The 13,577-nt window shown below is 37.4% G+C and overlaps 1 protein-coding gene across 4 annotated transcripts in view; it reads right to left on the bottom strand.

The window, feature by feature from the left end:
* Positions 1 to 13,577, bottom strand: part of zfhx4 (zinc finger homeobox 4) — a 340,671-nt gene that overhangs the window by 69,143 nt on the left and 257,951 nt on the right. For all 4 annotated transcript variants that reach the window (XM_061965537.2, XM_061965536.2, XM_061965535.2 and 1 more), the window contains one exon: positions 7,122 to 7,356. In XM_061965537.2, the coding sequence (XP_061821521.2) occupies positions 7,122 to 7,356 (235 nt within the window). The remainder of the gene's footprint in view (positions 1 to 7,121; positions 7,357 to 13,577) is intronic.

Genomic DNA, 13,577 nt, shown 5'->3' with positions numbered 1-13,577 from the left:
AATTAGGCCATAAAATCAGCACCCAAATTGTTTAATGAAAGCCATTCACATGTACATAAAGTCTGGAGCATTAGAAGCCCTTATTCCCAAATGGGCCTGTAATTATCTGGCTCAGCGCCAGGTCCCCGGCTTTAGGAGAAAGATACCGGTCAGCACTTAAATTAATCTTTTTCATACCGCTCTCTAATGAACCGAAAGTGCTCGAGTCAGGAGTTGGAGCCCCAGAAAACTAAACAGCATAGGTGCACATACGCACAAATACAAGCTACTTAAACAGACCGCTGGCTGGAAATGTTTTGCACTAAAAAGGGGGCTTGGACTTTTTGGCACTTGGGGGACGAGTTGAGGGAAGGCCCTGGTTCTCTTCAAGCCTAAATAAAACGAAGGTTCATAAGGGCACAGTTGGATGAGCTTGAGAGGTTTGACCTCAAACCCAATAAGAAACCTTTTGTCACAGTCTGTGTTTGTCTAGACCGGGGGTCAGCAACCCGCGGCTCTAGAGCCACATGCGGCTCTTTAGCGGCGCCCTGGTGGCTCCATGGAGTTTTTTCAAAAATGTATGGAAATGGAAAAAAAAAAATTAATATGCTTTCTGTAGGAGGACAAACACAACTTAAACCTTCCTAATTGTTAGAAAGTCCACTGTTTAATATGTTTGTGTTTATGCTTCACTGATGAGAGTGCCATTTTGTCCTACTAATTTCAGCGGCCCTTGAACTCACCGTTGTGTGGACTGTGACTCAACAGTTTGTTTACATGTATGACTTTCTCCGACGCTGCCACAGAAAGACGTGTTTTATGCCACTCCTTTTTGTCTCATTTTGTCCACCAAACATTTTTACTGTGCGTGAATGCACAAAGGTGAGTTTTGTTGATGTTATTGACTTGTTGGAGTGCTAATCAGGCATATTTGGTCACTGCATGACTGCAAGCTAATCGATGCTATCATGCTATTTAGGCTAACTGTATGTACATATTGCATCATTATGCCTCGCCATCTTGTTCCAGACCATAGCAAACGTTACCCAGCTTGCAAAGATTGTAAGAAATCCATTAGAAGAAGACAGTCTGCTGTTTCCTTTAACTTGGACACACACATCTATACCTTGTCTTACCTTCTAAGACAGTCATTTCCAGGCGTTATCTCACCCTCTGAGAAGTTTTACTAATGTTTCCAATGTTGTAAAAATGTGTAGAATAAATATTATATTTCAACATTTCAGTCAACGAAGATTTGCGTCAGCCTGTGACACATAGTCGTTTTGATAGTAGGCCAATATAGCTAATTAGCTACTTAAATCATGTGTTGCCATCATCCAACCATCCATCCATTTTCTACCGCTTATTCCCTTTGGGGTCGCGGGGGGCGCTGGAGCCTATCTCAGCTACAATCGGGTGTTGCCATCATCATAACACTTATATAAGTCTTTTAAATTTTTGCGGCTCCAGACAGATTACTATTTTGTATTTGTGGTCCAATACGGCTCTTTCAACATTTTGGGTTGCCGACCCCTGGTCTCGATCTCAGAATGCAGAGACAACAGGTGAAATGTATTTCTTCACAAACACAACAAAGTAACGCAGCGGGGAAGTGCACAGGAAGCATAGGGAACACTATGCAACATGGAAGTAAACAAGGCAAATGGCAAACAGGAACAGGTGTGTTTTGATTGCCATTGAAAGATAGGCGCTCTGACCATACAAACAGGAAGTGAAACAAAAAAATAAGAGCGCTGGATAGGAAATACAAAATACAAGAAACTAATAACTGTCATGGCACCTTTGGGACGACATGCTTAAGAAAGTAATATACATATTAATACAATATTGTTCATAATCTGTCCCAGGTCAGCTATAAATTGTATTGTACAAAAACCGTAGCAATTAATTATGAACACACACAAACAATTATGCGCAGAAAACAATGTACAACTGAAGACTGAAATGGATAAAATGTAATTGTAATCATAGTCCAAGGGCTACTGGTACAAAAAAATAAGTCTATATTGTGAAAAATGTATTTTATCAATTGTTTTATGTATTCAAATGTACTTTTTTGGCAGTGAGCATCTACAACAGCACTTTGGCACTTAAACCTTGGAATTTTAATATTGTTAATCTGTGTTTTGAAAGTGTTTGCCTTAATTTGAACATCAACTTGCCGAGATGGAAATCAGCCATCGGTTATAATTGCACATATTTACATATCAAATGTTCATTAATATGTATTGTCACTTTAAATAAAGGAAACACATGGACATTTAACATCACTTTGACATTCATTGAAGAGTCTCATTGGCGAGGACAGAGATGAGGAATTTAAGATTGTTTCAAATCTTCTTTATTAAAGTGCCAGCTGGCACTCACAACTTTATTTGGCCCCATCTTTTGCAGTCGTACTCAACAAAAAAAGTAGAGATGCTGACTGAGTCACCAACGCATGGGAACCTTTAGTTGGGCACTTAGTTACCTGCAATGTTTGACGGCATACAAAACCCCCAAAACTTAAAAAACAAGGTATCACTGTACCTAAACAGGAGTAGTAAAAAGTGGAGCTTATTAGATCGGACTTCTTGGTGTAAAAAACGTTTGCTTAGTGTGCAATACAGGTGTCAAGTAGGGATGTCCGATAATGGCTTTTTGCCGATATCCGATATTCCGATTTTGTCCAACTCTTTAATTACCGATACCGATATCAACCGATATGTACAGTCGTGGAATTAACACATTATTATGCCTAATTTGGACAACCAGGTATAGTGAAGATAAGTTTTTTGTTTTTTTTTATTAATAAAATAAGATAAATAAATTAAAAACATTTTCTTGAATAAAAAAGAAAGTAACACAATATAAAAATAGTTACATAGAAACTAGTAATTAATGAAAATGAGTAAAATTAACTGTTAAAGATTAGTACTATTAGTGGACCAGCAGCACGCACAATCATGTGTGCTTACGGACTGTATCCCTTGCAGACTGTATTGATATATATTGATATATAATGTAGGAACCAGAATATTAATAACGGAAAGAAACAACCCTTTTGTGTGAATGAGTGTGAATGAGGGGGAGGGAGGTTTTTTGGGTTGGTGCACTAATTGTAAGTGTATCTTGTGTTTTTTATGTTGATTTAATTAAAAAAAAAACAAAAAAAACCCGATACCGATAATAAAAAAAACGATACCGATAATTTCCGATATTACATTTTAACGCATTTATCGGCCGATAATATTTTTATTATCGAACATCTCTAGTGTCAAGATAGTGTTTTTGTTATAGTATTTATAAATAATGCAATCATTTAGATGACAATATGTGTAAATGTGCATTGGTGGAAATAGTGGTGTTGTTATTCTTTATTACTGTTTTTTTTTTACTCTTCTTTACGTTTTACTTTTGTTTCTGTATTTCAAATCTGAACCACAACCACAGAATCTCCAGTGTGGGATAAATAAAGTCTATGCTATCCTATATGGAACCATAGTGCCGTACTCTGACTGCGGGTTTGATCTTTGTTTGACACACATGAAAAAGTACCCGTCTACTGAAAATACATATCACGGCCGAAAAAAGAAGTAAAAAAAAAAAAAAGCGGTTTGGATGCTGCCAGCTTCCCGTTTGGAAATTCCCTATTGGAAGTCAAAGCCAACATATGAAAAGGCGGCGGTGATGACAAATATGGTGCGTTTGAGCATTTGAATTAGGTGCATGGGTCGAATATTGCTTGGATTAAAAAAAATAAAAATACTAATATCAGAATCTGCTCACAACAGGCTTTGGGGGGGAAAAAAGGATGAAGTGTGGAATCTAATAAGGAGCGAGCGAAAGATATGGCGAGGAAGTGGCGTTAAAAAAGTGCTGTGGCTCCAAATCGTGCAGGAATGTGATGTGTGTGTAATTAAAACCGAAGTAATGAGTGTCCATGTCAGGGTGTGGTGGAAACAGCACACACACACACACACACACACACACACACACACACACACACACACACACACACACACACACGAGTGCGTGTGTCGTTCCCTCCGCCCCCCTCGCTCTTTCAGGTCAAGCAAAGCAAAAACAAGTTAAGCGCTCATTTTCTCCCAGCAGCATTAACATAAGGATGACTAAATAATGGACCCCGACTCTCGCTCTTCTGGTTTAAATTACAGACCTCCCCTCTCCCCCTCCATCCCTCACACACCCTCACCAACCTTCAAGCCCCACACTCAAAGAAAAACGATTAATCTTTTTTCTATTTTTTTTTTTTTTTTTTTGCTCTGAATGTTTTACAGTTCTGTTACACTTATTAGCTGCTGGCAAGACGGAGACTCTTAAATGAAAGCCAAATTGCTTTGGTCATGAGAAAGGAAATGAAAGCTCACTCCGGGGAGAGGCTGCATGTGTGTGTGTGTGTGTGTGTGTGTGTGTGTGTGTGTGTGTGTGTGTGTGTGTGTGTGTGTCTGTGTGTGTGTGTAACCTGCGTGTGCATGCAGGGACCCGAGATCCTCCCAAGGTGAAATTTCATAAGCTGCCCGCCTGTATGGGATGTCCCTGTGCACGCAGCGTTGTGTGTGTGTGTGTGTGTGTGTGTGTGTGTGTGTGTGTGTGTGTGTGTGTGTGTTTGTGAGAAGATATAAGCGCGGCAGCCTAATAGGAACAGTATGCTCATTTTGGAGAGATTAGGAGGGAAGGACGGCTCCGTATCGGGAGACGTGATGCGGATAGGAAGGCCAAAGGCGAGAGGGAGGGAAGGAGGTAGGGAGGACGGCTTGACAGCATGCAGTGGGAGGGGGTGCAAGAGGAAGACGATAGGGAGGAGAGTAAGGTGGATGTAATTATAGCTAAGGGCAATGACAGCGGAGAGCAACAACACGAGCGCAGAAATAATGCACGAAAGAATGACCTCCGTAATGGCCAAATAATCCTAATTTGGAAGCCATTTCAGCAGCGCTTCTGATTGTTGACTTTAAGACGTTTTGCTTAGTCAAACGGAAAAGGCTGGAAAATGTTAGAATAATACAAACATGTAATGCAATACGAAACAACATACCTTAAAGTTAAAGACCATAACAGCCATATTACTGTTATGGTCATTTGCATAATTTAAGAACTGCATGTAAAACTGTTCAAATCATCAAATATTTACTAAAAATAGGCCGTTAGGTGCATACATGCAATTAGACCCTACGCAACATATAGACTATTGATGGTTCTGATCTTTCGTTTACTAGGGGTGCACAACAAATTAGTTCTCAACTCAATCGCGATCCTTATTCATCCTGATTCTAAATTTAAATCTAATGTATCAAAAATTTATTTTTTTATAAAAAAATTTTTTTTAATAAAATGACATTTTTAGACCATTTCCATGCAGTCAGAAGGAGCTTTTCTAACCTGTAAACTTTCATTATAATTATCATACCAAATAACACATTGCAAGAATCGTTTTGAATCGAGAATCGTGTTGAATTGAAAATCGATTCTGAAACGAATCGTCACCCCAGGAATCGGAATCGGATCGAATCGTTAGGTTCTCAAAGATTCACATAAAATAATACACATATTGTTTACCAACCATTACTAATCAATAGTAACAACTAAATAAGGTGGGTTTAGAGGTATGGAGCGCTACTGAGCCCCCATTCATGTAAAATCAAAAGGTACATTATTTTGATACCTTTTGATGCCTGGCTCAAGCACTTGGCGGGAAAACAAGCGTATTCATAGCAGACTGCCTCTAGACCAGTGATTCTCAAACTGTGGTACTCGGGCTCCATTTAGAGGTATGACAAAGAATCACTTAATCAAACATTCAAACACAGTGTAACTGTTCAAACTGTGTGTATTGTTACATTGGTCAAAGATATTGAATATACTTCTTAAATAAAACCTCTGCCTTGTTTTAAATGAATATTTAGGCATACTGTGCTACTGTGTTGGTCACTATGGTGGTACTTGGAGAGCCAAGTGTTTACTAAGGTGATACTTGGTAAAAATAAAATTAAAATAAAGTCTGAGAACCACTGCTCCAGACAATGTGGTAATTTTCCGTGGCAAGAAAGCAAGCATGCCTGTTAGAAAGCACACAAAAGTAAGGCTCCACTTTTCAAAATGTGCTCGTTCGGATATGCCGTATACATGTTACCGATTAGCATTAGCGATTTTACATGGCGATTTCAACACCTCAAAATGTGGTGATGAAAAACTACAATTAAGACGCACGTAACGATCAAACAGCTGGTGTGTAATAAGCACAATATTTACAGTATCAACACTATGTAGGGCTTATCAAAAGACAAAATTGGCATATTCAGCTAAAGGGCAAATATTGCTTCCTGACTCCAGCCAACACTGTAAAAAAATGTAGATTTTACAGGAAAAAACTTGCAGCTTAGTTGCAAACATCTATGAAGAGGATAATCTCACCACACCTAGTGTGTGTGTGACAATCATTGGTACTTTACTTTACTTACTGTTAAATGTACGTTGTTTTGAAAAAAAAATTGACAATACCATTATTTGTATAGTATAATTTTCGAGCTGCCCAGTTTTTCACTGTAAAAGTATGTTTTTACAGTGCATTACTGTAAATTGAAAAACGGTAACACTTTTATTTTAACAGTTAAAGTCTGGTGACTGAGCTGCCAGTTTTTTGTATACATTACTTCCATCTGACGTCTGCATGAAAAGACTACCATATGATACTTGCAAATGAGACTCAGAAATGTAAGAAAACACGATATAACAAGTGGACGGCACAGTTACTGTTAATTATTACATAAAACAATAGATTTTATCATTAAACATTGACATTTTTAATGCATGAACACACTAAAGTACCGAAAATTGGTACCATTGATTGATTCCCAGCTATGGGAATTGGTACAAATGTGAATGGTACCCATCCCTCCCCATATGGTGTATACCTGCCTTTCAGCACAACTGAATGATTATTGATGGTTCCCCCAATTCTGATTATTTTGTTTATTTTGAATAGGTAAGATTTCATTTGAAGATAAATAGTAATCTGTGAGGGCAAACGCAATGTAAAACAGTTCAAGGGGTGTGTGGTGAGAATCTCCTCGACTGAGTGCAGACAAGTCAAAAAGAAATGGAGCGAAAGCAGCACAGACCTTGGCTGGAGGGACATTCCTTGACGTGGAACAGCTCGTGGAGGCCGAGTCCGTCCTCGTCCCCTCTCAGGCCTTGCTGGTGCAGTTGCAGCTTCCTCAGGCCTTCGTTCTGCTGGTGCCGGGCCGAGCGGGCGTGCTGCACCAGGTTGAGGCGGGCCTTGGTGGAGTAGTCGCACAGCGTGCAGTAATAGACGCACGACTCCGGGCTGTAGGCGCTGTCCAGCTTGTGCAAGTGCTGTTAAAAGGAGGACAAGAGGACAGGAAACGTATTTAGACATGTCCTCAATCATATCAAAGGACATTTGAGGGGAACGTCTGAAAACAAATCATGCCCATATCCGTTACCACTTTATTACCATTAATGTTTTTCATTCTGCTCTGGGCTCCAGTTCATTTCCAAAGATCCAAAGCCCAGAAATACCACTTCCCTGGCTTCAAACAAGCCAGCGACGTCAATAGCTCATGTCCCAGTCACTTTTGCCTATTAATCTCCGCCATTAAGACGCTGCTGAAGCAGCCCGACAAAGAGAAAACGACGGCGATAGATTCGTTTGCATTTTACGAAGGCATCATTTAGTGGTTTTAATGTACTTCTGCAAAAGCCATAACATTACATCATAACAAAGACAACAGCTGTCTGGAAGAGGGAAGAAAGGGATGCCACCATATATAAAACATGAGAAAAAGTGTGATTATAACCACAGAACAATAATTGGCACTTAAATTGGCACTTCGAAATAGTGTGAATTAGGGCTGGGTGATTGTATAACCGAGAAGAATATCAGTTGTGAGCATATTAAGGCCATCAAACATGGTGGAGATGTCCGTGACAACAGCCACTCAGAGGCTACTTTTTTCCTGCTGCACCCAATACCACCGAAGTGTGAAAATGCGAGCGGCGTCCGCACAGATGGCTACTGCTACCAGCAGACGTAGCATATTAGCAGTTTGGCCGCTACTAGCGTACCAATATTTTAACTTGAAATGATCGGTATTGTTATTAAAGATGATGTGCATTTGCAAGCACAATAGCAATTATGTTATGCAGTAAGCACAAGTAGCATTAGAAAATAGTAATGATTTCATTTTAAAATGTCTTCAATATCCACAATGGGGCAATTTATATATTTTAGGTATTGTATGTATGGTTCACTGTGGGTTTTTAAAAACAATATTTTTCAGCATTTTTTTTTTTACTGTTTTAAAAAAAAAAAAAAAATGTTCATGTTCATCTTATTTAATTTGCTTTATCCTTTCCTCAGTATATTCATAAAACAATACCATTTTGCTTATTTAGTTTTTAGAAAAGATGCTCTAAAACACGTAGGTTAAAAACAATATAAAAAATGTGACAAGAAAGAAATGAATCATGATCACTATTTTTCAAATATAAGTATATTAGAAAAATGTTTTGGAATTGAACTAGAAGTCCACAAGAAGGACTTTGGCGGTTGTTCTGTTGTTTTTTAGTTTTATTAAACCTCTATTTATACTAAGATGTTCTGACAAATTATTGGAGATCACAAAAAGACTGTGGAAGTTGCACTATCCTAATTAAAATATCATTAATAAATAATAATAATAATAATAATATGTGTCATTAATTAGATATGTCAGACTTCATTAACAGTTGAGGATTTTTACTCTAATTTAGTTTTATCAAACTTCTATTTATACTTAAGTGTTTTGACATATTACATATTAGAAAAGACAAAATAACTTATTTATTTTAACTTATAACCAGATCTCTAATATTCTTGTTAATGTAATTTTCATGGTTGACTGAGTAAGTCACCTTAAATTATTAACAGTGGGGACATTTAAAAAAAAAAAAAAATTGGATCAGAAAATCCACCCCATCACAATTTAGCGTTTTTGCAATTCTTATTCATTACGATTCTGAATCGATTAAAAATTTTCAAGAATAATTAAATACAAAAAATAAGCTATTTTAGGCTATTTTTGTGTTTACTTGCTGTAGGTAAAAACATCAAGCGTCCACTTTTGTAACCTGAAAATAGTATTACTATAATTGATAAGATAACAAAAATAATAATAACTAAATAATAAATTGTGAGAACCGGTTTGAATCGAGAATTGGTTCTAATTAGAATCATCATTCATAAGTTCCGAACTGAATCTAATCATGAGTAGATTAACATCCTTAATGTGTTCCAAAGTACTTCTAGATAAGTAAATAGTTCCAAAGTACTTCTACATAAGCCACAATATACTATAACAATGTTTTCTGGAAAAATGTGCTTCAAAAGTCAAACCAGAGGTCCGCAACCCAAAAAGTTGAAAGAGCCATATTGGACCAAAAATATCTGGACCTAAAAATATGTCAAATATAAGTGTTATAGTGAAGGCAACACGTGATGTGTCTATATTAGCTATGTTAGCCTACTATCAGTATGACTAAATATTTTGTAAAACATTAGTAAAATGGAGGCTTCTCCGAGGGTGAGATAACTCTTGGAAATTACTGGCTTAGAATGGCCAAAGGTATAGATGTGTGTGTCCAATTTAAAGTTAATGGCAAGCTGTCTTCTTATAATGGATTTATTAAGATCTTTGCAAGCTGGGTAACGTTTGTTGTGGTCTATAATGGCACACAAACAACTATCAGAAATGCAGCCAGTATTACATACTATATAGATAATGTCAGGAGACATGCAAATATGAATTAAATACACAAAGGACATAAGTAAAAGAAAATAAACAGAGCTCAAATATACCTACAAACGAGGCATAATGATTCAATAGGTATATACAGCGAGCCTAAATAGCATGTTAGCATCAATTAGCTTGCAGTCATGCGGTGACCAAATTTGCCTGATTAGCACTCCAACAAGTCAATAACATCAAAAACGCTCACTTTTGTGCATTTGCGCACAGCATAAAACATTTGGTGGACAAAATGAGACAAAGAAGGAGTTGCATAAAACACGTCTTTCTGTGGCAACATCGGAGAAAGTTGTACATGTAAACGAACTACAATGAGTTCAAGGACCACTAAAATTAGTAGAACAAAACGGCACTCGCCAAATACTATCATCAGTGAAGCATGTTTAATGTAGTAAACAGTTGGATTTCTAGCAATTCAGAAGGTCTGTGTCATGTTTGTTCTTCAACAGAGATCATATTAAAATAAAAACTATATTCCCCCCCTCCATCTTTTTCCATTTTTGAAAAAGCTCTAGAGCCACAGGATTGCCGACCCACATCATCATCATACATTTTTCTTTGGCTTTTTGTGATGCCACTGCAGAAGGGCACAAGTTATAGCACAGAGGAAAAGAGGTAATGATAACAATATAACATGAAGTGGAACTTTGGAAAGCATCAGGCATGTATCTTTTAAAATAATTTCAATTTTAATTTTTTTTGATTTACTTATTTCATGGGGGAAAATTGGAAAACAATGGGTAAAAAAAGGTAAAAAAAGAGAAAATGTTATATATATACTGTATTTTTCGGACTATAAGTCGCAGTTTTTTTCATAGTTTTTTTTCCTTCTTTATTATGCATTTTCGGCAGGTGCGATTTATACTCTGAAAAATACGGTATATATATATATATATATATATATATATATATATATATATATATACATATAAATATATATATATATATATATATATATATATATATATATATATTCACATTTTAAATGTGTATATATTTAACATTTTTAAATTGTTTATATATATGTTTTCTCTATTCTCTCTACAAACATATAAATATTATATTTTTTCTCCATTTTACCTTTTTTAGAAAAAATATATATATATATATATAAATATATATATATATATATATATATATATATATATATATATATATATATATATATATATATATATATATATATATATATATATATATAAAATTTAAAATGTTTTATGACAAATTAACTCACCTTACATTATTAACTATGTAGGAAAAAGGTTTTGGAATTGAACAAGAAGTCCACAAGAAGGATTTTGGAGGTTGTTCTGTTGTAAAGAAAAATATCTGTACGTCATTAATTGGATAAGTCCGAGGAGAGGTGCAGACTCAGCACATTCAAAAGTCAAAACAAGGCGATGGAAGGAGAATGCTGCTTTTCTGCCCAACGTTCACATTGTCCAGCTCCCGTCTTTGTTGCCAGCTGCAGGGGTTTCTCATTCAAACGTGTGCTGTCAGTTTGCAAGCCCTCCACATCGCCACTTGCCCCCTTTAACGGCACCGTGGCCATGCAAAGGCGGCCCCCTACCTCTCCCCCCCCCCTTCAGCGCCTGCATGTGCACAACCTCGCCGACGCAGCAAGGCCGACCCCTCCCTCGCCTACAGCGACCCACCTTGTCCTGTTCTCATACACCCGGTCAAGCCAAGCATATCGAGTGTGCCTCTGTTGTTGCTGCCGGGCTAATGAACAATGCACAAAAACAAAAGAGCACGCCAAGCTTTTATTATCTGATCCTCGGCGGAGGGAGGAGCGGTGGCGGCGGCTTGCAAATGTTGCATTTCTTTCGTAAAAAGAGCGAATGCATTGATGAAGCATTCTTTAGTTGCATAATCATACATTTAAAAGGGTGTGTGTGTGGTGTGCTGCTGCAGGTGTGTGAGTGCTAACCTCCTCCCCCCCGCCCCCTTCTTCATCCATCTTTGACAAACAGGGATTAGCAACATAGCTACAGCTGCTAACACATCTTTTCTCCCCCTTTCTTTCTTTCTTTTGTCGGAAATCTGAGCAGGGTTTTTTTTTTTTCTCATGAGGGCGGTGGGACATCCCCTCGCAGTCAGAGGCCCTTTCAAAAGTCTTAAGTTTTAATTAAGTCCGAGTTGTCAGAAGAAAGCTCCCCTAGACCACAGCTCAGGGCCATTAATTACAGCTATCTTTGTTTCTCTGTGAAAGGAGGGCCTCCCTGGCGCTCTTTTTCCCCTCCTCTCTGGGCTTCTTTTCTTCTCGCCGCACATACGTGTGCTTCCGGACGTGCACGTTATATATTACATTGAAAAGTTTCTTTCCAACAATATACACCGATACCAATCATCATGTTCCGGCCTGTCATAATCACAGAAAAACCATACGCAAACCTCTAAAGACCCAAAATATTTCCTTGTGCCATCAATCTGGCACTTCAGCCTAAAACAGGGGTCAGGGGTCCTCTTTAGCGTCGCCCTAGCGGCTCCCTGGACCATTTTTAAAAAAGGATTGAAAATGGAAAAAGATGGGGAATTCTTTTTCTTTTAGTATGGTTTTTGTTTGAGGACAAACATGACACACACCTTCCCAACAATGTTAGAAAGTCCACTGCTTAATATGAGTATTTGGTGAACATTGTTTTGTCCTACTAATTTCAGCGGTTCTTGAACACACCATAGTGTGGATCGGTTTGTTTACATGTAAAATCTTCCACGCCTTCTTTGTCTCATTTTGTCCACCAACAGTTTTATGCTGTGCGTGAATGCACAAAGGTGCGCTTTGTTGATGTTATTGACTTGTTGGAGTGCTAATCAGGCTATTTAGGCTAGCTGTATGTACATATTACATCATTATGCCTCATTTGTAGGTATATTTGAGCTAATTCAATTTCCTTCACTTTTATCCTCTTTGTATACAATTTAGTTTTGCATGTCTCATGACACATTATCTGTATGTAATATTGGCTGCATTTCAGATTGTTTGTGTGCCATGTTGTTCCAGACCACAGCAAACATTACTCAGCTTGCAAAGATTGTAATAAATCTATTAAAAGAAGAAAGCCTGCCGTTTCCTTTAACTTGGACACACACCTTTGGTCATTAAAAGCCAGTAATTTCCAGGAGTTGTCTCACCTTCTCTTTACTAATGGTTTCTAATGTTGTAAAAATGTGTAGAATAAATATTAAATTTAAACATTTCTGTCAACAAATATTTGCTTAAGCCTGCGACACATAGTCATTGTGATAGTAGGCTATTATAGCTAATATAGACACTTACGCCATGTGTTGCCTTCATTATAAGATTTATATACGGCTTTTCATTTTTTGCGGCTCCAGACAAATTCGTTTTTTGTATTTTTGGTCCAATATGGCTCTTTCAACATTTTGGGTTGCCGACCCCTGGTCTAAAACAATGGCACTTTTTGGTTATAGAATTGGTTTGTTTGGAACAATACATCACACAATTACAATTTCTCATTGCAACATGTCCGAAAAGGAGTAGGAAGAAGAGCTTCTTTCGTTTCAGAGGGAATGTTGCCACATTTGTTCACATCCTGTACTCGATCCGTAACACAAAAAAATACATGAGTAAACAATCAACAAAGATCACATTACTAGACAGTTGTGATTCGATTGAATTGCTGAATACGTGATAAATGATAGACTTTTCTTAAGGTTCAAGATGTTTTTTATACTTTGTACTTTGCTCAATCCAATTCCACATACTGATATACAAAAGGTGTTAAATGTTGTGCGTGCATACAA

The sequence above is a fragment of the Nerophis lumbriciformis genome, linkage group LG07, assembly GCF_033978685.3.
Source record: "Nerophis lumbriciformis linkage group LG07, RoL_Nlum_v2.1, whole genome shotgun sequence".
Classification (NCBI taxonomy): Eukaryota; Metazoa; Chordata; class Actinopteri; order Syngnathiformes; family Syngnathidae; genus Nerophis; species Nerophis lumbriciformis.
The sequence above is the reverse complement of the archived record's forward strand: the minus strand, read 5'-3'. Positions and strand labels throughout refer to the sequence as shown.